This window comes from Telopea speciosissima, chromosome 1 (assembly GCF_018873765.1).
Source record: "Telopea speciosissima isolate NSW1024214 ecotype Mountain lineage chromosome 1, Tspe_v1, whole genome shotgun sequence".
NCBI classification, from domain to species: Eukaryota; Viridiplantae; Streptophyta; class Magnoliopsida; order Proteales; family Proteaceae; genus Telopea; species Telopea speciosissima.
In genome coordinates this window covers 2,777,360-2,802,852 of record NC_057916.1, presented here as the reverse complement: position 1 = coordinate 2,802,852, position 25,493 = coordinate 2,777,360, and the positions used below count along the sequence as shown (strand labels likewise).

At 38.4% G+C, this 25,493-nt stretch overlaps 2 protein-coding genes across 3 annotated transcripts; both read left to right on the top strand.

Moving 5' to 3' along the window:
- Nucleotides 1-436: 436 nt before the first annotated feature.
- Nucleotides 437-5,892, top strand: LOC122659965. 2 transcript variants are annotated; one of them, XM_043855141.1, is made up of 4 exons: nucleotides 437-654; nucleotides 3,915-3,995; nucleotides 5,054-5,206; nucleotides 5,246-5,892. In XM_043855141.1, the coding sequence occupies exons 1-4, from the start codon at nucleotides 496-498 to the stop codon at nucleotides 5,459-5,461; spliced, it is 609 nt and encodes a 202-aa protein (XP_043711076.1). In that variant the 5' UTR covers nucleotides 437-495; the 3' UTR covers nucleotides 5,462-5,892. The 2 variants fall into 2 exon arrangements, with proteins under 2 accessions (XP_043711076.1, XP_043711067.1); XM_043855132.1 differs by having other exon boundaries at nucleotides 5,054-5,892.
- An 8,898-nt stretch (nucleotides 5,893-14,790) lies between these two features.
- On the top strand, nucleotides 14,791-25,424 carry LOC122659982. The gene is made up of 3 exons (XM_043855150.1): nucleotides 14,791-14,894; nucleotides 15,886-16,523; nucleotides 25,010-25,424. Exons 2-3 carry the CDS (start codon nucleotides 15,967-15,969, stop codon nucleotides 25,077-25,079), a joined length of 627 nt encoding a protein of 208 aa, XP_043711085.1. The 5' UTR covers nucleotides 14,791-14,894; nucleotides 15,886-15,966; the 3' UTR covers nucleotides 25,080-25,424.
- The last annotated feature ends 69 nt before the right edge of the window (nucleotides 25,425-25,493 follow it).

Sequence of the window (25,493 nt, the reverse complement as noted above, 5' to 3'; positions counted from 1 at the left end):
TCGGTTTCAATTTCTATCGATTTTGTAAAATCCCCAATTGAAGCCAACCTGATAATAGGCCGGGTTGATTCAATTGGTATAATCCGGTTGTTTTGATTGGTCCGACCACTACAGGATGAAATTTGATACCCTAACCAGTTTGGCTCCGGCTCATTGGCCAGTACTGGGTCGAAACCGATTGAAGTTCAACCGAAACCAGACCAAACTGGCGGATTGAAAACTCCTTTAAACGCATGTCATCCCTCTCTCTCTCTCTTTCTTTCCGTGTGTGTTAACAACTTTTCCCCATAAAACTAAACGCAACGTTTCGTTTCCTTGTAGATACTGCGACGGATAATCTATTAGATTCCGAGAGAGAGACAGACAGAGACAGAGAGAGAAGAGCATCTCCCTTCCCTAGGTTTTCCCGAGTTGGAGAGCGAAGAGCGAAGAGCGAAGAGCGATACATCATCAACAGAAGGGCCAGGGAGAATCACCTAAGAGGAAAGCTTGTACATGGCGAAGAAGAGGAAGTCTGATGCAACTCGCCTGGACGAGGTTGATCGAACGATGTACACCACTTTCTGCAGTGCCGCCAATTCGCTTTCGCAGCTTTATACCCAGGCTATGAATCAGCAAAAGGTCGTCTTCCAGGCCGGAGAACGTCATGCCCTGGTACGATTCTCACTTTTACCGTTTACTTGTTTATATTTTATTTTGGGCTGTTATATGGGGTTTTGATCGAATGGGTTTTGGTTGTTTTGTTGCTTTGGCTCGATCACGATTGATTTGGAGTTTCCTGCTGTTCTATCTGTTCTTATAAGATCATCACAATCGTATTGCATCTCTCCTTAATCGGAAAAGAAAAAAAAAAAAAGATTTTTTTATGGAGGAAAGCTTTATTCTGTATATAAATTAATTATCTGCGCCGCAGGATTCCTATTGGTTTTCTTCTCTTTTATCCATTGTTGTGCAAGTATTTATGATATGGATGGATGAATTTTATTCTGTTTGGGATTATTATTGATTGTCACCTATGTTGTTCTTCGAAACACTCGAGATCCTCGCATTGCACAGGAAAACGTGTTAGTGTCTTAGTAAGGTAAAGAATTGGCATAAAATAATCGAAGGATGGCCTGCTTCTATGGGATTGGAATTCTGCAGCATTATTTGAGCTCAAAAAGACAATCTGGCAATGTAAATTTTGGGCATACAATTTCTTTCGTGGCAGTGACCATCCTTTCTTGTTCTTCCTTCTGCACTCGATGAGCCGCTTCCAATTGCTTGGATGGAGATGACGGGCATGGCTGTCAGGAGGTTGCTGCCGCTGCTGTTGTATTTTTCTTTCTTCGAAAATAACTTTTCATTCAGGTGAAATTTTGCGCGGACTAGTTTAACACTTCAAACATCATCTTGTTTGTGCATTGTGTGTTGCCCCTACCACTCTCAGGCCTACTTTGTCACAAGGATAACACTATGACCTTCTCCTATACCGTTTGAGCGACCTACCCCATGACCTGTATTTGATTTCAATCAACAGATAAACCTTTCTTAGCTTGGATATTCCTAATCCATAAGCAGGCCACTTTTCCACCTAATTTGTTAAAGAAAGGCCTATTACCAGCTGCAAGACACTTCCGCACTATGCTGTCAAGCCTTTCAAGTTATATGTGTGCTCCCAGTCCATGAAGTGATTGTTAATGGACATCATTCATAACAGACTGAAGTTAATTTCTCCTCAACTCTTCCATCTCCATCTTAATTTAGGTTGGCAATACACAAAGAGAGCAAGTAAGTGGAAAAACTTGTGAAGAAGGGAAAAGTTTTCCTCTTATGTAATCTTTCTTTCAGGATACAACCTCCTCTTACACCATTCCTCGACTGGGCCACATAATGCATTAGGTCCCAGAAGAAGGCTAAGGCATGAGGTTGGAACTGTTACATACCTTCCATCCAAGTGTTGTGACTCGATTTCTCTCATGCATCCCATCTTTGTTAATAAACCAGGCAAGGTTTTTAAGTAATCTTACCGCATCCATCGATACTAACCGATACGTATGATATCTTTAATGTATTGATACGATACCTAAAAAAATGTATTGATTGTATTAGATCGATATGTGGACCAATATTGTCAATACCTATCGATATGTTCAATACATATCTTATAAACTACTGAACATGATCCCTGACTGCAAAACACTTACTGAGAGCTCCTGTATGACATTCTATTCTTTTTTTTTAATTGAAAAAATCAACTGAAGTCTTTGCGTCTACCGGCAAAAGCGACTCTAGAACTGTTGATTTCATCATCATTTAGGGATTAAACAGTCTGCAATTAAGGATTGAAACCAGATTTTTCACAAAGAACTTCTATCTATCAAAACTCTGAAAATTTTGTCCAAATACTGATTTTTTTTTTGCTTCGTTTCTTTTTCTTTTTTTTAATGGATCACCATATTAGTGAAAATAATGTGAATAATTTCATCAAACCAGGTTCCTTTTGCAATGATGTATGCATCTAAACCCGAAATCTTCCCTAAACTTAAAATGACATATTTTTTTGGTACTAGTACATGTAAGAAACCTCATCTTTTATGGATAATCAATTGAATGCATTTGTCTCGTCATATTTTTTCCTCCTTTTATACATGACATATTTTACATTTTACTTATTTGGGAAAGCCTGAAGGCAGCGTGGCCCCTATGCCTAGACATAAAGGGGGGAAATGACTGCCCTGCCCCTCATGAAAGGCAGAAATCCCACCCCTATTGATGCTTCTGCACACGCTTCCATCGGCCCATTTCAGGGAACCTTCTCCCTACTTATTTATAGTGTTTTATGCTTCAAAACTATAGTTTGCATGTATCCTAAGCATTTCCAGACGTTTCCTGATCATTTCCATGCGTATCTTTAGTGTATACCCAATACCGATACTTTAAACCTTGAAACCAGGTGGTCTTAATTCGTAAAAGATGCTGCTCTTGTGGATTTACATCCAATGTTGATTGTTGACACTTGTGGGATTCGAGTGTGAAACCTTAGACATGATTATATGAAGATTCTCTTTCTTCTTTAGGATGTCTAGGATGTAGATTGTGCTTGTCATCAGCAACAACCCTTGGTCCTCTTGATCTTTCTAATGTTTTCTAGGCTCTTAAAATTAAGCCTTTGGATGGAGATTTATACGCAAAACCTTCACATCCTGAAATAGTATGCCAATGTTGGACCCAAGTTCTGGTCTCCCATCCTCTGCCATATCGGTTTCAGATTCGTAGTTACCGAAGGAAGCATTGGATTTGCTAACCATATGCCTTTATCCAAATTTTATTCAGTTGTCTCCCAAGATAGGCTCTTGAAGCAACCTACCTGGCCCTAGCTCAAATCCAATGCAAATAAAATATTTCCAGTCCACAGCTGGACTTGAGTTTTTTTTTTTTTTCCTTCTCACGTTTGGTTGAGCTTGGATGGGTTTGTTGGGTATGTGGCTTTATGACAGACTAGGTTTCAACATAAGTAAAACAGTGACTTAAGTATTGTAGTAAATTAGACATTGTATATGATATATTGGGGTGGGGGGGGGGGGGGAATTAATTAATCAGGAAATGTGTACTTTTCATATCATAATTTAAGGCTGGTCATATATATAATTATCTTTAATATAGTATGCCATATAGAGAGACGTTTGTGTGTCAAATGGTAAGTTGCGTTATTTGGTAAGTTTTTTAATCAGCTGCAAACTCATTTTCTCCGGATATACTATTTATCCAGCCTGAATTTTGGGGTCCTCTTTTGCAAACTTCCCTCGGATCTATGGCTATTACTAGTTATAGATTATTGAGGTAGGAATTATTTGGTGCTCTTATGCTTGCTTAAATGTACTGTCTTACTGTTTGACTAGTTCGTGATGTAAACGTCCCCTTGTTTTCTGTAGGATAAACTTTACCAATGGATCTTGAGACAGCAGGAGGAAGGATCGAGAGTGATGACAACTGATATACTAGCTTACCTCCAGGTTCTGTTAGTTGACCTGTTCATTCTCCATGTTTCTTTTTGTGGATTTGTGATCTCTATTTTGCCTCTTCACCTCTTTTTGTTAACATGTCTTCATCATTATAATTCATTGCTTTTTATTCTTGATTTTATGCTCTCTGATGATTGCATCACTTCATATGATTGAATACTTATTCATGTACTTTGGATTTGATTTTTGAGTCAGAATTTCCCATAACATTTTCTATCAGTGCTCTAATCAAATTGCTCTGCTGGCTGCCATGAATCAATTATTAGGAAAGTCAGACTTTCTTATTGTACTTCATAGATGGCAGGCCACGATTTTGCTAGAGCTCACAGAGGCTCAGTGTTTGAACTGCAAGTATGCTTTATATAATGCAAACCATGATTAAGCTGAGGTCAAATATGCTTAAAATGTGAGCTGCTTGGAACTCATGCTGGTCAATGATCATGCTACAATATTCCCTGCAACAGGCTAATATCTGTATTACCCTGTGTTCCAATGTTTGTCCATTTGGAAAATGCCATATTATTTGAACGATTATCATGATGATACTTGATGATGAATTTTGCCCATTTGTGTTTTTGCAAGCTTAATCTCTGTTGTCACACCTTTGACTTTCTTTATTTATGTGAAAGTTGTTGCCCATCACCTATCTGTTTATGTGATGTTATAATAGGTAGAAGCGCCCATCCTGTAGGAAAATATATGCTTGTGGGCCTGAATATGTTAACTGATCCAGTATCATATATTACTCAGGAATTTAGAGCAGTCTCTGTCACTTCCACGAAGGTGGTATTATATTAGCTGAAAATTAGAATGTGAGCAACAATGTTTGAAAGGTCATTGGATCAAACTACAAAGTGTAGCTTCTATGAAACCCTCAAAACCTACAAATGTGGTTGTAACAAGAAGCGGGTGGATTGTTTCTGTGTTAGTTTTCAGATACTTTAGTGAGGACTGAAACTAAGTTTTAGTCAGTTAGCTTTCAATATTTTTCTTTGTTTTATGGCCTTGTTTTTTACAATTGTTTTTTTTTTTCTTCCTGATCTTGGCAGAATGAGCTTGACTATAGTGGAGAAGAGCCTCCAATGTCTCCCAGACTTAACTTCCAAAATCAACATTCCCAGCCTACAACGAACTTCATGAATTCAGGCATCCAAGTTTCTTCTGGACCTTTTGCAGCAGCCACTGTTGGGCAGGGTCTACGGTCTGGGCATTCTGATAATCAAGCCAAGAATTCAGTATTCTCAAATGCTCTTTCAAGCCCTGTTTGCCGTAGCCTTCAGCATTGTCATTTGGCTCAAGGAGGCTCCTATTCAAACAGTATGCCTACTGGAAATGGAGCCCGGAATGCTGAAACCAACTTTCCTCATCAACAAAGCAGGGATACAAACTCCGCCTGCTCAAATGATTCGTCCATGGATATGCATGCGGAGAGTCCTGGTCATGAATCTTCTTACTAATTGTCGGTATTGCAAGTTTGTTGCTATGTGCTGATTCAAGTCTTCCAAGAGAGCTGTGATTCTGTCTCAATTGTGTGCTTCAAGTCCCATATGGAAAGCAAAAGGTGTGAGAAGGTTGCTACTTGTGGAATAAGCATGTGACGCATGTTTGGATGTTGGTATGTGAAGCAGAAAAGTAGTATGTTCTCATTAATTGCATAATATGACGCAATGAGCACCGAAAACTATCAGGTTCTCAATTGATTTGTCAAGTGGTTTTCTGTGTCTTTTGGTGTTCTATATGTAAAATCTAAGGTCTTCCTTTGAATGATTCTAATATTTGATTGTAGGTCCTCTTTTAGAAAGTTGCATACTATTGTTTGTGTCGTTGAGATAGTTGTAGTTAAAGATTTGTTTTCTATGTTATAGTTCAATCTCATGGTGAAAATGTATATTTGGTGTGTGTGTGTGTGTGTGTGTGTGTGTGTAGCATTTCATGATGCTGACTTTGTAAGTCCATCATCATCTTCTAGGAATCCAAAAATATGGACTATTTCCTCTTGCATCCAAAATTTGAGGAATTGGGATGGAATCAGCCAATTTCGATTCTAAAATTGGTTACTTTGTACTGGATTTCTAGGGTTCAGGTTGAAAATAAAAAATAATGGAGATCGATCCGTTTTCTTGCTTATTTCTCGTACTTGAATCATGCTTGTATCTGGGCAACTCGTTAAAGGAGTATAGGTACTAGTACAACTAGTGAGGATTCTAGTGTTTATTGGTTTTCTAGTCCTCTCTTTCACTTGTAATAAACTGGACCAGAAGATTGAAGGTTGTTATCTACTTTAGGATTTCTTCTTAGAAATCATGGATTTAGTAGATACCATGGTTTTTGGATCGTTTTACCCTTCTCTGCCTTGATACCACTGATACTGTATCGATGAGGTATTGGTATCAATCATGGCTGATACTGATATGAATCGGCTAATATTTCAATTGAACGGGCATCGGCCGGAATCGATCAAGAATTGGCCCAAACCTTAAAAACTCTTCTTAAATTGGCAAACATGATTTCGATTTGAATCAACCAATTCAACCTATCTGATCCGATTTTTTTAAAGGGAAAATTAGATGATTAGTTATTTTTTGATTTTCATTTACAAAACTGTCCACCCTATGTTTGAGTTAACAAAAATAGACAAAAACAAGTGAAGGTTTACAAAACAGGACAAAATAGTGTCTCTCCCTCCCATATTTACTTTTTTAGATATTTTTACCCCTGTCATTGCCTTCTTGCCCAGGCATCCTCCGTTCCTTGCAACCCTACCCTTGTCCCAGCCACTGCCATTCTCTGCTACCCCAAGTAATAGAGGAAAAAAAAGAGATTTTTTCAGAGGGGAACTGCCAAGGAAGGAAGGAGAGTCACTATTTTGTTTAGTTTTGTAAAACTAAATTTGTTTTTGTCTATTTTTGTTAACTCAAACATAAGGTGGACAGTTTTGTAAATGAAAACCCAAAAGTATCTAATAATGTAATTTTTCCTTTTTTTAAACCCTGGATTAAGCTGGATTGTTAACTGACATATTTTATAGGTACAAGAATATGAGAGGGAGGTGGGAGGGGGTTGTGTCCAAGTCTCCTTAAAAGTAGCGCATTCCTTATCCACCAATCACTATCGTTTGACATGAAATGAAAATGAAGCTTACCTGCCACATTGCTTTTTGTATATTGTCCCATATATGCAGCTTACTTGGATATTTTAAGGGTATAAATAAGATGATCAGAAGGAAGATTAGATCAATGGAGACATTATATGTATAGTTGTATACTGTCACTTACCATCTTCAGACCTTTTCTTGTCAATTCCCATACACACACAAAGCTCACGTAATACAGAACCTACAACTCCAACTTGTTCACCCTATTGTGAGTCAAGGGAGAAAAATCTCAGCCACTTGCTTGTGAATTTTGATCCGCTGCTGTAATTGGAGTGCTATTGTGCGCATCGTGCGTTGTAGCAGCGGTCATGTGTGCACAGTGAGCCCACTATACGCATATAGCCACTGCTGTGCCGTACGATGCACACAGCAGCGCTCCAGTTACAGCAACGGATAAAGGTCCCTTGCTTGTCCACTTGACAACAAGAAGGTTTTTTGAAGACAACGCGAGAGAGGGTATTGCAAGGGTGTTTTGGGAAAACACTAAAACCTTAGGTGAATGAGAAAAGTTTCCCATAACGTCAGTGCATTACCATCCTCTCACATGATTTTTTTTTAGTAGTTTTACCCTTCGATTCTTACTATATGGGTTCTATGTAGGGATGTAAATGGATAACCGAAATCCGAATCCGAATTCGCATCCGTATTCGTTTAGGGGCATCCGTATTCGTTTAGAGATATACGGAAAAAAATCCGAATACTCCGATTAAAATCCGTCCGAAAAAAAATCCGAATACTTAATAATAAAAAATTAAGTAAATAATGATTTTTAGGGTTTTTGAAGATTAAACAAGTTCTAGAATATGATGAAAAGAGAATCATGATCTAAGAGATATGGATTGAGAGAGAATTGTATCCGCTAGGGGGAGGAAGGTCCGGGTTACACAAGGCAGATATGTAAACGGATGGTCGAAAATCCGAATCCGATCCGCATCCGAATCCGTTTAGAGGTATCCGTATTCGGCCAGGGAATATCCGGCTCCGATCACATCCGATCCGAATCCGATCCGTTTACATCCCTAGACTTCTATGTGGATTATACAATTTCTCGCATTGTCATTAATCTGGTGTGAGAGATTCCCCCCAACAGTCATTGTGGGAATTTTACTTAGGATATTTTAAGGGGGCAAGGGTTCTCTAAGCTGTCAAGGCATCCTACACCCTCTCGCAGATAGGGAAAAAAAATAAAATAAAATAAATCTTTATAAAGGGACATAGGAAACCCAACTGAGCAGCAACTTTGCTTCTCGGTCTACACGAGTCCATAGGATAAGCTATTAAGAAATTTATTATTGAGTTAAATAGCCATATAGGTTCTACACATACAGTTTCTCTTCTTTTTGACCATGTAAGCTTCTTATTAACGAAACCTTTTTCCTGTGCCATGATTGGTATGATGGGATACATTCCCCACATTAACGGGGTGCGGAAATAAAACCCTTGTCCATGGTTCTAAGTATTGGTATCGTATTGTTTATATCGGATGATACATATCGGTTTTACTAGTCATTGATATTGATATCGTATCGATATTGTATTGGTAGTACAGTAAGAATAAAAGGTAAAATGGTCAGAAAATTCATTTTTTAAAAAATTTCAAGGGTAATTTTGTTCGATACAATCGATCAAATCCGATACTGTAGCGATATCGTATCGGTTTTACGTGTTGCCAATACCCGTTCCGATACCGTGCACTAAAACAACGCCCTAACCCTAAAGAATAAATCACGAAACAGTTTCCCTAGTCTCTTGAACTTGATGAAGTAGGGATGCAGTACCTCAGCTTGTCAAATAGAGAATAAATGATTAGCCAAAAAAAAATTTCACATATTCAAGATTGTCACTTTGTAGTAGTAATCAGTAAAGGCTATCTGCAATGATAATAACTTCTTTGGATTTGTATGCAGGCCTTTGGACATGCATGATAAGCATTTGTATAAGGGGCTAGATTAATGGGTTCCACCAGCCACCTAAGTAAGGACATCATCAGGTTCTACCTTGCAGTGCCTCTTTGTGCAAGAGGCCAAAGGCATATGCCTGTGCCATCCAGCAGCTAGCGTGCAGTGGTTATCAATGTGGGCCTAAGTCAGGGAGTCCTCTTTTGCAAGGGACACATTTGTGTAGAAACCACGATGGTCATTTAAAAGAAAAAAGGCGGAGTATTCAATGCACGAGGCTCTCACTACTGCAGGGTTTGAGAAGGGTCATAATGTACGTAGTATTACCCCCCCACTTCACCAAGAGATTGTTTTTCGACTAGAATTTGCAACCATTATGTCACAATGGAGCAACTTTAGTTGGTAAAGAAGAATACAAATAACTGAAAATTTTCCATCACCAGTGCAAAAGGAAGAATCTTCTCACAACTGGGAGATTTGACCTTGTGATTAGACTCTTATGTTGTTTAATACTCTCATCCTCTATAATACAAGGACAAAAACATCCCTCCCATGTCCAATCAGATGAGGCTAATGATAGTGACAAGGAGATTCCTCATTCATTGTGGGTGAAGGAAAATGTAGTCTATTCATGTATATTCGTAGATAAAAAGTATATATAAATATAGGGGCGTTGTTCTCTGTGCCACAGCGCAGGCTGCGCCCAGGCACATGAAGGTGGGCGCAATGACCACCCTGCCGCCCTGTCTGGGCGCAGCCTGCATTGCGACACAGAGAACATTCTCCCTATAAATATATATGTGTTGGCATCATGGGGGGCAGGGTAATCATTTTACTCCCTTTTGTTTCTAGGTGTGGCCAGTACGCTCCACCACAAAAAACTTATCTTCATATTTATATATATATAGAGAGAGAGAGAGTTCTAACTCGGATAGACCAAGTCAAGCTGAGTCCGGCCAAGAAATTAGCATCAGCCAAAGGTACCACAGCCACATGGAGAAACATTATCTCATTCTAACGTGTGAACTTTTCAACCCATTTCACAAAGTGTTATCCCATTATTTGTGTAAACATTTTTGGGCTGAAACTTTTCTAACTTGGGCAATGTTTGCAAGGTTTTAAAATTCAATATCAGTTACAAGATCGGTCTTTATCGATTCTAAGTTTAATTTGAATCAGATCAACATCGATTGGGAGTCATTCGGAATTTACCAAAACTCTTGAAGATGTAATAGGGAAAAAGTGGAGAACATTTCAAAAAAAATATTTTTTGAATTTCTTTTTTATTTTTTTCTTTATAATTTAGAAGGTTTGTAGGTTTTTTTTTTTTGGTAATGAGGTTTGTAGATCGAACTATAAGATATGCCTGAATCAAGCCTCTATAGGTGTATTTAGAACGTGACATCTTTTATAATTGTCCGTTGTCTTATTATCAAAAGTTCTTTAGAAGTACAAAATGATTTTTAAAAATAATTTAAAAATGACATATCAACGATCATTTTTATGCACATTTTTTCTAATACATATGTGAGATGACACTATTATCATCGTATGGGGAAAATTGCGTGCCAAAATGGATTTGGGATTTGACATTTATTGGAATATGAGTCAGATTCAAATTTTAAATTCCACTAATTTTCAACTCTTTTCAAAATAAGGGAAATAATAATAGAATTGGCTTCATGGTTCTCACTATTGGTATCGGATCACTTGTATCAAACGATCCGTACCGATTTTGTACCTTGCTGATTTCGATACCATATCAGTGACACGGTATATAGACAAAGGGTAAATTGATAAAAAAAAAAAAAAAAAAAAACTAATTTTTAAAGGAGGATCAGTGACAAATTTGTCTCAAACGATCGATCCTTGTTGATACCTGTTTCGATACCATATCATTTTTCGAGTTGACTGATACCCCGTTCCGATACCGTGCACTAAAACCATGATCGGTTCTAAATTAAAAAGCTTGCATTTCCAAAATCACCAAGAGTCACACTTGAAAGCAAACTCACCTTTTGATCCATATAAGAGCATGGTAAGCATAGATTGTCATGGCATCTTTGGTGTCACCATGCCTTGACAACTATGATGGTAAGGTTACCATGTGGGTAGCGTGGATGGAATTGCCATAATTGTTACCTTGGTTCTCATATTCTCAACTTGTATTCAATTTTGCCCTTCTCTCTAATTTATAGGTCGATGATGGAAGGAGAAATATTTTTTACCACTATAGAGAAGAGAGAATCTCTTCATTAGAGTGATGTACCCTATATTTGGATTCTTGGAGGTTCTATCATCATTAAACTCTTATCCCTATTGTACTTGTTGAAACTACTGCTCCTCACTCTAATCTAAGGGTCAGATGTGGTGGACTAAGAGGTTTCCCTTCAATGTGGCTGAAAGAAAACTTGATCCATATAATAATGTACCATTTTTTTTTCACGGTACCACACTCACTAAGAACCGGAATATTTACGACCAAGGCGGTTGCGAGCTGGAACCTATGAAGGGGCGAGGGGGCTGCCTACACGGCATTGTGTGGTAGGAGGTTTCAAACCCAAGACGCAAAGCTTAAGGCCCTACTTCACTACTTGGACAAATAATGTACCATGTTTTTAGATTTCAAGCATATAATGTACTTCTTTAAGGTCATACTTGCAAATTTCGGGGATTTGCTATGTTTGTATATAGAAAAGGAATCTCAAAAGTCATTGCAATAGACCTTCTTATAATGAATATTAAAAAAAAAAAAAAAAAAAAAATCTCTTATAGTTTACAAATAATATTTGGTGGAGCCATACTGAATGGCCTTCCTTCCATAAACAACTTTGTTTTTTGGTTAAATGTTTTCTTTTATAGCAATCATTTTATCTTAATAATCTTTTTAGTTATAATAACAAGTGTGTTCCCACCATATTTATTAATTCTAAAATCTAAATGCTAAAGATTCCAAGCTAGTTACACTTTCTTTCTATTTTTTTATCTCTTTTTTTGTGAGGGGACCCTGGGAAAAAGAAACATGTATATATTGTGGGTCTTTTTCTATCAAAAAAAAGAAAAAAGGTGGGCCTTTTATTCCATGACTCTTAACATATAATATTCTTCATTTTGTGTATTGGAATTAGGGTTGCAATAGGATCGGGTTGTGCCGAGTTTTATAAAACCCTAGTCCAATCCTGAGTCCCCTTAGTTGGGCCCAGGCTCGACCTGACCCTGACTCAGGGCCTGAAAAATCTAATCTTGACCCGCCCTCAGGGTCGGGCCGGGCTGACCCTGATTGGCCCCTCATCATGGGGAGGGGGAAGGAAATGCATGGGCTGGAATGGACCAGGGAGAAAATGATCAATTATACATAAAATAACACTATAATAAAATATATTTTATCACATACTATCTTCCTATATAATATATCATATAACAAAATACAGGTGACGTTTAGTTTATAATATATATATTATATCAACACAGATATTTTATAGTATAACTTAAAACAGGGTCGGACCGGGTCGGGCCAGACTTAGCCTGAGGCCTCAACCCTGGCCCGACCCGACCCGACCCTGACTCAAGGCCAGAAATTTCCAACTCTGACCCGCCTTCAAGGCCAAATATCTCAGCCTAAGCCCTGTTCGGGCTCAGGGCGGGTTTAGGCCGACAGGGCCAAACTTGCACCTCTGGGCACATTGTTGGTATACCACAAACTAGCGCCTGTTGCATCTCTCCTTCCGGAATCAAATTTAGTTGGGTTGGCTTGAGTTGTCTAAACTAAAAAGAAAGAAAAAGATTGGCTAAATCGCTGGTATACCATGAGCTAGATCCCACTGCGTCTATCTCTCTCTTTCCTCCTTCGAAATGACTCTCTTGCCTCCTATATGATGCCCTGTCCGGCTGTCCCATGCCCCCATTGGTGTCGCTTGTTAACTTACCATACAGTAATGGTGTGCCTATTCCTATCCCCCCTTCCCCTCCAACAAAAAATCTGAAAAATGAGTGTATTAACAAAAAGGGAGGAAATTCCCACGACGCTCATATGCAGATGAAATTGCATGCCAAGACACTGAAAATGGCCCCACACTCTCACCTTCTATTAAAACCAACTTATTAGATGGATCTTTATCCCTTACAATTCCCTGCCCGTTCATTTTCTCAAATTCCTCTCATAGGGGGGGGGGGGACGAAAATGACCACCCTATCCCCTACCCAAACACACTTCTCGGGTGGGATTCACTCCCCCTTATTAGAGGGACTTGGGGAAATGAACCGGGCAAAGAATTGGAGGAGCTAATTTTCCCTTATTAGATGCCCATATCCTAGATGGGAAACTGCATATGGGCATCTTAGCAAACCCTCGCCCCAAAAAATTAAAAGGAACTTGGTTTCTATGTCCTTAATTAGTGTTTGTTTGGTACTACTGAGGATTGACTTTTTATTTTTTGATAAATAGAAGTGGGGATTGATGTATGCTAATGGAATGAAATGAAAGATTTATGATTTTACTAAAAAGGTGAAAGATTTTAAAAAGACCATTTAGATTGTGTTTTCTTTGTCAAATAAAAATTACGTATTGCCTACTAAATTAATTAGTCAATTTATTGTATTGACTAGACAATCTTGTTTTTGTAAATGAAAACTTCGTACATAAAAATAATATAAATAAAGGGAAAAGGTTCTTTAAGGTGTTGGGATAGGATATGCTAGCACCTCCAAGTCTATTTCTTTGCTTTTTTACGTGAAATCATTTCGTTATCCTCCAATGTATGATGTCATTTTTTTGCACCTTATTAACACGTTCTTCCATGTCACTTGCTCAGATCCCTCTCCCATAAATAAAAATAAAAATTAAGAAAAAAGATATCTATTTGGTAGTGTTTTCTACGCCCTCTCACAGGGCAATGTGAGTTGATGCCTCTGTGTCCCTTAGGTAGATACCTAGACCTACTCACCCATTGGTCCAGACGCTTGTGTAGAGATCATATGACCAAGTAGAGATCTCTTGCCGTAAAAATAAATGAAGACTTTTAAGTTTTTATTGATGAATAAAACTAGTCAAACAAACAACAAATATGTCATGTTTGTTGGATAGTCTCCCATGGATTCTTCTAAACTACAAGAATCATCAACAAAGGAATGGCTTTCATGCCAAAATTTGCCAATTTTTTTGCTTTAGAGATGATTGATATAAAAACACACATGACTAAAAGGAGCTTTAGCTACTTCCTACTTATGATATGAAGCTTTACTACCTAAACTGCCATTCCATCATATTAATTATCTTTGTTGTAGTCATCCATAGATTGAACGGCTTACGAAAGCCATTCTTGTTGACATTTCTCATCTGAAAATTATCAACCTATGCTGACCATTGATTTGATGAAATAGTTTAGAAGATGTGATGCACTGGATATTTTGTACTTCATATCCCAATAAAGAATGCCCTTTTCAGTTAATTTAGTTTTCCTTTTGGAAAAGTAAGATTTGTAAAGGGCCCGTCTCTATCATGCGCCGTTGCCCTATTATTTCTCTGTTATCTTTAATAAAGAAGTCTAAAAAGTATCTAAATTCCTCGCCGAGCACTTTGTCTATCATCCTCAGATCCTCTCGTTCTTTTCATGAACTTCTCGCTTTTTATTGTTTATTATTATATTTTCTCTCTTTATTTCTTTTTAATTTTTCCTCTATCGCTGAGTTTTCTGTTACCCTTTCGTCTTTCTCTCTCTCTCCTCTCGAGCGACGATCGGAAATGCCGGAATCGTCGAGATGTATCTTAAGAGCTACAGATGTGATGGACGGTTGAATCGTCGGAAGTATCTTAAGAGCTACAGATCTGCAAATCTTTTTTTCAGGTACAGATTTTTCGGTAAAGTTTGAAATTTGAGAACTAAAGGGTGCTGATTTTGAAGCTGTTAGTAAAAGAAAGCTGCTTCTTTTTTTCCCTTCTCTTTCTAATTTCACTGGTGAAATACTCCAAACCAAGCAATGTGGGTGATTTCCTTGCCAAACCCTTTTTGGGAATAGAGAGAGTCAGTATTTTCAGAGAAATTAGGTTCTGTGTGGGAAGTGGTGCATGTTAGTAAGGTGATGATGTGCTTTGTTTCAGCTGCAATTCGTCATCTTTCTCAGTTGGTGCTTAAGAAGTAAATGGATCTTCAATGGTTTCCGGTCTTTTACTTATTGCTGTTTATTTCCGATTTTTCGGGGGAAAAGTGTATTCTCGCTCTCTCCCCCTCTCCCTCTCCCCACCCTTTATCGTTTTTGGATTTGGAGATTTTTGCTTTAATTGCGGATGAGTTGTGATTCTTATTTTCTAAGTTTTTCACTTTAATGTTCATTGAATATTATGCGATGTTTCACTCACTATTCAGTATTTTCAGTGAAATACCCCAACAAAAATTCTTCGGTCCGTTTTCTGATAATTAGTATTAATTGAGATTTGTTTATCCAAGTGTTTTATATTTAAAAATATCACTACCTGTGATCTAAATTTTCATGTCGGGAAGTATTTTGCGGTTGACATATGGTGCGAGAGTTGAGTCACGGAGCTCATGATAGCGTTACAATTCTGATATTTTCTTTCCCTTGGCCGATTTTCTAAAATTGTTCTTATCTTAAAACATTATTTGCTTTTCCTAACCGAAATATCCTCTAATGTGTTTATGACGATTTGAGTTTATTTCTATCCGAAACTGAACTCTAGAAAATTGGATAAGATCGTTTCAATGAACTTCTAATACTTTGGACAATTTTCGGCGGAATAGAAGATGTTGGTTCTCTTAGTAGTATTACCAATTCTCCCCATCCCCAAGTATTTCTGACAGCCTTCTGAATGTGACAGGTAGTTGAAATGCTGGTGGTGCGTGGCATGATGGAGAAACTTTAGAATTTTTCTTCAATGTCCAGATGAGCAGAACTGATGTTATTGGCAGTCGAAGGAGGAGGGTTCTTCTCTTCTTCAGCTTCTGGATATAGCAAGGGCCTGACCCTTCTTCTGTTGGGTCGGAAGAACGAAGAAAGACCCATGAGAGTGTCACCGTGGAATCAATACCAGTTGGTGGAGCAAGAAGTCGATCCTGACCTCCAGCTGGCTTCCAGGAAGAACCGGGTGTCCCGCGGATGCGCTGCCTTTGTTTGCTTTGGTCGCGCCTCCGCTGGACTCGAGGGCCCCTCCCCGCCCAAAGTGGGTCCTGTCCAGCAGCAGGATATCGTGGCTGTGTCTCCTGCTATTTCTGACAAGAATGAGGATTGTCTCTCTCAGCATGGGGATGATAAAAGCATAAGAAAGGTCTGTCTCAAGAGCAGCTTAAAGAAGTCTTCCAATTACACTTCAAATCCATTAGCTAGTGGGGAGTGTAATTTGCATGAGACATCAAATGAAACACTAAGTGAGGTCCCTAGTACCGAAAGGAGGAAAGTGCAGTGGACAGATGCGCATGGTAAAGAACTTGTTGAGATCAGGGAATTTGAACTCAGGTATGGGTTCTTTGCATTGAAATTGTAAATATTTGAGCAAAGATGGCCAGTACTGAATGCATTTTTTGATTAAGCTGTGCATTCTTTGCTTTGAAGTTTGCTTATACTGGGATGATAGAGTCTTTATTAATTCCTTCTCATTTTCTTCACACATCCTTTTATTCTTGGAATCTATAGGTGGCTTCTATTATGCCACTATCAGTGTGAAGTTCTTTTTAAGTTTAAAAAATGTCAATTGCTATTTCATGGCACTTTATTAGCAAAGAGTTGATACACAATACTGAGAAGGGAATAAGAATTTATATGCATATCTCTTTCAAACAGTTTTTAAACTCAAGTGATTCTTCGAGGTTTAGGTGACTTGCCGCTGCGTTAGTTACTTTTGCACTCTCTATGTTTGCCTTTTGTTGTTTGGACTGGATATGGTCTTGTTAGTCGTGTTCAATTTTTTGCATCATGTTTTGAAAGCTTACATGGTTTTTAATGCTTTCCATATTCCATCACTATGAAGAAAAAAAAATTCAAACTAATCTTCTGAGGATAGCTGAAGTAATTGTGCTACACCTGCCCACACTTGGGCTTGGTCCAATCCCTGTCAGCATCTACACTCAGACAGGTTTTCCAATCTTTTGCATTGATTTCCACCAGCATCTCTAACCTTGTGCATCTGAATTAGCTAGAAAAGTGCAATGGAATCAAAAGTTTTCTATTATAAGCTTGTCCAAAGTCCTTCAGATAAGCTACATGAATCTGGTCTCACCATTCCCCCTAATCTGGGCTCCCTATTTTTGCTAAAAGCTCAGTTTGGTTAGAAGATACCAGAGAAAAAGCCAGAGATCCTAGTAGTCTCTCAATAAACACACCATGGCTTCATGGTAGCTCTTATCTTGTTGGTAAAACAGGCGGCACTCCACGAAGGCATTTATTTTTGGTTCTGTATTGACGTTGAAATTATTGACAATAATAGCAATTAGTTTTCAATTTTAAATGCAGTTAAGGGAAAAGCTGGTTGTCACCTAGGTAGGTTACAAAAGTTTTGTAACCTATTTTAAGTTACCTAAAATACCCATAATGACAAGGAGATGACTGGCCAGAAAAATAGCTATAAGGTAATTTCAATAAGTGGGCCCAACTTAAAAAAAAAAAAACTGTCATACATTGAGACACAAAGGCATTAGATTATCATGGATCTTTCAAAAGTCACCAAATCGGTACGGTTCGCAATGTATGGTAGAAATCATGTCTATGAGAGAACAAACAACTCATATGGCCAATGAGGTATTGAGGCATTGAGGTATTGATGTAGAGAATGAATTCCTGCCGAGCTTGTTCAGTGAAGCAAGATGACCAATGCTTGCTGGAATGGGACCAGTGAACTGATTTGAGGAAACATCTAGCACCTGAAAGGTAGTGAGAGAGGATACAGAGTTGGGCAGAGCTCCTTCAAGTGGGTTGTAACCATAGTTCAAGATCTCGTCTCGTCTCGCCATTTCGGGCAGGTTGAGATTTCCGAAATTTTGCCGAAATATGGTATTTTTTGTGCCATATTTCGGCAGTCCATCTTGGTGGGTTTTTGGCCATATTACGGCCTGATACTTCATGTACACCCTTATTTAAGCTAAATAAACACATTTAAACATTCATATTGTAAAAAAATGAACTCAAAGTGGTGTTTTGGGTTTGCACCCTTGATTGATAGTATACGGTTGGACCCTGATGTATAAATAGTTAAATACACATTGTTTAAGTAATACACCGAAATTTTGTGACATTTCACGAAATATATTGAAATTTGGAATTTTTTATTTCGTATGGTCATCTTGTCTCGGCAGTGTCGAGATATCCGAAATAACCTGAAATATTGGCGATATATCGCGAGATTTTGAGCCATGGTTGTAACTGAGGTCTGGCATCTGCAAGTCTATTCAATTCCCAATCTCATAGACAGACGGACCAAGTTAACCAATTCCCGGAAAGGTCAAGGAAATTGATGCTCCTCAGACCCCCAGTCTACTTTGGGATCTCTCCGCCGACCCATTGTTCCCATGCCACAACCAAACAGAGAGCTGTAGTTAACCACCTCTGGCGGAATCGAGCCGAATATGTCATTAGATATCAAAAGAAGCTTCGTTAGATTCTGAATCCCAGTGAGTGCATTGTGAGACAGCAAACGATTGAAGGCTACTGCAACTTGCCAAGCTGGATTGAATGCTACCCTCGTGGTGATTTGCCAAGCAAAGAAGATGCTCAGATTTGCCAACATGACGTGCTCCAATGGAATCAAACCTGACTCTGGATGGTATCGAGTTGCAACTTTACAAGATTCATAGCATTGGAGAGAACAAAGGGTTTTGAACCAGAGATGTTATTGTTGCTCAGCACCGGCTCTTGAAGCTCAGAGAGACACCCAAAAGACAGGGTAATGCTTTCAGAGAAATAATTGAGGGGGAGGTTCAGCATACTCAAGCTGCTTCAGATGCCAATCTCACATGGAATCTCCCTGACGAAGTTGTTCTGCCATAGAAACATCCTCTTTAACTTCCCAAGGATTCCGAGCTTTAGCGGAAGCGAACCAGAAAGGGAGTTCTCCATGTTTTGATTTTTAATCGCTGATGATTAAGAAGAAGAAAGAAATTGGGGGACAGCTTAGCTGTACCAGTATTGTAATTTTCCAACCATAGCCTTGGCAGTGGATTATTTGGGTTTTTAAAAGGAATTATAAGGTTTCAGCTCAAACTACCATTCCCCACCCTCCAAAAGCTACCAATTCGGTAGAAATCAAATTAAGTTACAATAATTTTTGTCACCTACCCAGTCACAATCAGACGGAACCTTTAACTCTTTAGTAATTATAATAAAAGGGTGGGCTTTTGGGACTGGAGACAGGTCACTTGGGCTGGGCTTTTTTGTTTTGAGGGATCAGGTGGAGGTATGTGGGGAGCAAGAGGCTTTGAGAGGAGGGAAGCAAGAGAATGAGAGAGGTTTGACATTGGAGAAGCGGTGTGAGAGGTTGAGGATGTGGACTGTGGAGAAATTAGGGACATGATTTGTGGGATAAATATCTTAGGAACAGCTGGAACTTGAAACATGAGATGCCATGTTGGCTAAAGTGATTTTAGGGAGTTATAATTAAGAAATGGGGGAAAGCTTTTGTGACATAGATGCCGTGTTGGCTGAAGTGATTTCATGGAATAAAAATTGTGGAAGATAAAGTCTTTTTTGGGAACTTAATAAGGAAAACAATATGGTTGAGAGCGTTTTAGGGAGTACTGATTAACAAAGAAGATGGGATCGATATATGGGAGAGAGGTTATGCCATGTGGAGCCAGCTTAAGTTTAGTTGGCAAGCAAAGAGAAACATAAGTGGTGAGAGTATTGTGAAATTGGGGCTTGCTTTAGTGTAGATATATGTGTTAAATGGGGCTTCGCCTCATGCTGAGTGTACCTAATGTATTAAATGGCCCCCTCTGGCTTTCATGTTGGCTAAAGTGATTTTAGGAAGTTATAATTAAGAAATGGGGGAAAGCTTATGTGACATAGATGCCATGTTGGCTGAAGTGATTTTATGGAATAAAAATTGTGGAAATAAAGTCTTTTTTGGGAACTTAATAAGGAAAACAATATTGTTGAGAGCATTTTAGGGAGTACTGATTAACAAAGAAGATGGGATCGATATATGGGAGAGAGGTTATGCCACGTGGAGCCAGCTTAAGTTTAGTTGGCAAGCAAAGAGAAACATAAGTGGTGAGAGTATTGTGAAATTGGGGCTTGCTTTAGTGTAGATATATGTGTTAAATGGGGGCTTAGCCTCATGATGAGTGCACCTTATGTATTACATGGCCCCCTCTGGCTTTTGGAATCCAGATCTCCTCTTTGGATGCATTTAAATAAGGGAGTTTAAGTGATTAGGACAGAAATCACAAATCAGTAAACCTGAAGGTTTGAAGAAAAAAGGGCCGAAGTGGATCAGATCTGTGCCAAATCTGCCCAGATTGATTAAAGAAGACGAGTAGTGGTTTTCTGTGATTATGATAGAAGATGCAGGCCTAGAAAGAGCGGCCTGGTAGTCAGGATTAGAGAGGCAAGGGGGTATTGAATCTGGAAAGTTCACAATATAATAAGTTGCTGCAGAATTTAGGGAGAAGATGGACGGTTTGAAGCCATGAGGAAGACCTCACAGTAAGAAGCAGTAACAGGGGAGTCTGAGAGTCATATCTTTCTCTATTTTCTCTCTCCTTTCCAGATTATTATCCCTCTCATTTTATTTTGTCAATATGGACCCTATTTCATCCAAGTCGATAGTAAAATTCTAGTTTAAATAGACCCTTAGAAACACTCATTGTCACCCTCTTTTGGTCTAACGTTATTGGATTTGAGTTTGTAGCTTTTTTTATGTTTCTCTTTGAGGAATATTATTCCCCTGTTTAGTATCATTATGGGTGATTTAGTTTAGTCTTTCAACAGGTCTTTAGGTTATTTTATTTGTAGTGGACAAATCTGTCCTTGTTTTTAGATCTTAAGTTCAGTTATTTTTGTAATTCAACTTAGAGTGGGGTTGAAGGTAGTCATATAGAAGAGTTGGGGCTGTAAACACAAACATCTTCTGATTTATTTGAATTATAGCAGTGCCCTGAGGGTCTTCTTCTCCTTCTTTTGCCTTTTCTAGTTTTTTCCGCCAGGAGAACCCTAGTTTATTCAAGTAGCTTACAGCTTTTGCAATTTTATATGCTCCCATTATGTTATTAACGGATCCAAGCTCTGTCCAAATGTTGATAAGATTCGAGGAACAAGGAGAAGAAAGGAGCAAGTCTTTTCCATCTGAGATAACTTTTTGCATATGGAGTTCTATGCACACACATTTAGTATCTAATTCTCTCTTAGTACTTTCCAGTAAAATATCGCAGAGTTGCAAGTGCATGGCAACAATCTTGTTTCCTTGTGTTGCATTGAGGTGAAGGAACAAATTCTAACAATATTCTTAGCTAATGGAACTTTATGGTGCCCCACAAACAGTTTGCATGGAGATGAACGATCAATGAACTATTTTTCATGGCAATAAATTCAGGAAAAGGATTTAAACATCCTCATGGTAGTCCTCATGCAGGTGCAGTGGCCTGCCTTATTCATTTCTTAAAATTTTCTCTCATCTGTCCATCTTCTTGTACGGTTGCATGGACTTCTGAATGCAGATGCAAGTGGCATCATGCATTGTCTTTATGCTATCAAAGACAGATCAGATCAAGTCCTTAGTATTTTCAACCTTATTTGAATAGGACAGAGGGGAGACACTGAATGTGGTAAAGGAGGCTTTAATCCATTTTTTCTTCCTGATTATTATTATCATCATTTTATAATCACATGAAGGACCAAGAGAAACTTGTATAAGTTTATTTATTTTGGCTGTGATTAGAGATGGGGAAAAGCCCCTTTAGATGTGAGTCTCTCGTCTTTTGAAATAATTAAACAGTGATACTGCTTGCCATTTTTTAATTGACTGGAATAAACACATCAAAGTTGGTGAGCTTAGTACGCATTAGTACTAATGGTTACGTATAGAAAGTGCAAAACCAGACAGAAAGATACTATGGGCCTTGAAGTAATATCCTCCAAAGAAAACCAAGTTCACTCTACTGCATTTTGGTGATAATGATTTTCATTAACTTGTTTGCCTATGCTACAGTTAGTTTAGCGTGGTTTCAATGTCAGACTAGCTTGAACTCCAAGTCTCTGGGTACAATGCTGCTACTTTGCTATAATATTCATGTCACGTCATCATTCTTGATGAGTGACCAGCTGAGTGTAGCCGACATGAAAAACTTTTCCCATCACAATAATCACATCAAACACCAGTGTAGGAATACTGTATCCCCTACATATGGTTGTTTTTCGCCAATATGAATAATCAGGCTGTAGCAGCATGACGCATGGGCCACCATTTTCTGCATACAATGAAATTTTAGGAGTTCTTTTCCAACTTCCTAACTACAATATGGAACTTCCTTTTCCTTACACATTGTTAGTAAACATTCAGTCTTGTTTTTGTACTCTTGAAGTAGTCATTGACTCATTATCACCCATACGTAATCCACCATCTCCATATGGAACAGCACTTGACCTCTATGTGCTTGGTGGTGACTCGCGATGAGAGGATGCAGAGTCTTTTGCAGCCATTATTGAATGGTTACTTTGTATGGAGCATAGTTGTCACGGCGTCTAGGCGACCCAAGGCGTTGGAGAGGGCCCAAAATCAAGCGACACCAACTAGGTGACCAAGGCGCCTAGGCGACGCATTGACAACTATGGTATGTAGTATGTAACGTAAACCAGTTTTCAGACTAGAATGGTCTAGCAGAAAGTAGCTCACAGGGGAACAAACCAGAGTTGGGAGAAACTTTATAATTTAAGACAGAAAGCTCAACGGACTCAAACTTCAATCGAGTGATCTATTCTACAAACAGAATCACCCTGCAGAATTTGGGCCAAATCTGATAACAGAATAGGAAGATCCAGTAGAGTCCTAGGGCAGTTCCAGACTGTAATAATTGACCAAAAGAATTCAGATCTGAGAACAGAATTTCAGAGAGCAATATGATGGGAATTATTGTAAGAAATCTGAACTCAAATAGAGCAGAACTGAAACTGAACAGAAAAAAGGGTTACCGCAGATTAGAAGAAGTAATAATAAGTAGTAGGAGAAGAATAGAAGAAAGGCTTGAAGAGATAACACCTGATTTGGAGTAAAAATCAGAGGAAGAGCTTTCACTAACGTTTGCTGAGCTCAACAGCTCAAAAATTCTTGAAAAAACTTCAATTCTATTATTTAAATCCTGTCAACTGATGGGATGTTGTATGCATGTAGATAACCTATAGAAATTCCTATATATACTCACAAAAGCACTCTCAATCACTCACACACAGAAGTAAATAGACTCAAAACAAAACTCTTACTTGCTAATCAGTATACTAATCTAACTCAAACACCTAACTTTAAAGACATTAAACTTGTGTACTGACTTCACCCCCACTTTATAGGTTTCATTAAGGCCCAATACAACAGATAACCCATAAACAAGTATCTGAAGGCTTATAGAACCTACCCATGGCCCAAAATCTGGCCTTCCTGTGACCATCAGCACTGCATCAGTATGGCTTGTTGCTTAGGTGCACCATCTCTTGCATCCATTTTTCCTAATATGATTAGGGGTTATGATTTAATGAGATTTTTTCTTGTGTATTTTTAAGATTCAATCTGTGTAATGAAGAGTTAAATCACTCATTGTAACCTTTTTCTCTTTAGTATTTTCCCCCGGATTATTTGTGATTGAGTTTTTATTAAATACTTGAATGGCCAGTTGGTCATCCATAAATATGGATTCGATCCTGTTAGAAGAATCATGGGTTAGAAAGAGAGAATGAGAGAATGGAATGACTTAGGTTCATTGATAGGTAAGCCCCTCTATTTATAATAGAGGGGAAAATACAAAGGGACTGAAATAGGCGATGTGGGACTAAAACCCACATAGCCGACTGTAGACATAATTACCCCTAACTAATTGTCTCTATAAGAGCAGTGACTTAAACCTAATAACATAGGAATTAAACTACCCCAAAAGGACCAGAATACCCCCACGGTATTCTGGATTACATATTTCAACAGATCCTCCCTGCTTGAATTTGGGAATGTTCTGAGGTTCTTTTTGCATTTCATGTGATACTTGTTTTATTTTTTTCACTCTTTTCTTGTATAGGTTTAGGTCAAGGTGGAAGATTCTATCCTACTTTATTTTATTGTCTTCTTGTTAAGAAGACCTTTTCCCTTCGCAAACATATCATGTTACATCTCACGTTCTTGTTTGAATTGGCTTTGGCAAACTGCAATCTATCTTACAGACATTGTAAGAATTCCTTGTTGCTTGGGAGTTCAACATTTCTATATACTGGAAGAATATTCTCGTGCTGTTCACATTCTAAAAAATTTTAATTGCTTTGGAGAAACACCGTGTTCATCAGAAACTCCAAGATGACATTGATGTTGGGATCTTCTGTTTCATTTTCTATTTCCTAATATGTGGTATTTGGGAAAATACAAGATGGGCATTCACTGAAATAGAAGTCTAAATTTCCATCTATTCCTTTTTCGCCTGGGTAAAACGAAGGAGCAGAATCCGATGGAATCAGATATGACAGGTTATCCAGGGATCAGTTGTCCAATTGCTTGGATGGGTCTCTTCAAGGTCCCATCTAAGTAAAAGAGAGTTCTTCGACGATTCTGTCAGTTTGAGTTCTCTTATTAATTGACCAAGGATTTGGTTTCTAGTTGCATCAGTGGAACATCCTAGCTCAAATTTTTGTGTTGCAAATTTTTGGCACTTCAATATATATGCACTTGTTTGTATCCTTGAAGCACATTTTGGCAACTTTCTGGTGGAACATTATTAATTTGAGCCTTCTTGTGGAGCTGACATGATGACTTGGTCTGATGGCAGTGATGTAGGTTTAACAGATGAGGAATTAGAAGCTGAAAATGAACGGAGCTGTGCATGCGTGATTATGTAGTTTGGGCCAGAACGGGCTTCTGGTTCTGAAGCAACCGGATTAGACCCTGTCATCTTACTATCCAAAAGAGCTCAAGGTCAAGATGAGTGTCAAGGCAACAATGTATCAGATGAATGACCACTAACAGAGCCCTTCACTTCTTCCTCTTGCACTTTGTCTAGCCCTGCTGATTTCCAGGAGAAGAAAAGTGGGTCTGTTTCAGATTGATCAGTCAGTCTCCTTTTCCATGTTTGAGATTTCAATTTTGTCTGTCTAGCTTATACATGCTTTCCTGCCAAGTATATAATGTGATGCCATTGTCATTGTTTCATGGTAATTAAAATGTGTGTATTTTTTCTTTTTGGACCTTGGGTTTTGATGATGGGCTTTCTCTCATTTGTTATTTTCTGGAGTAATGTCCACATCATATATACA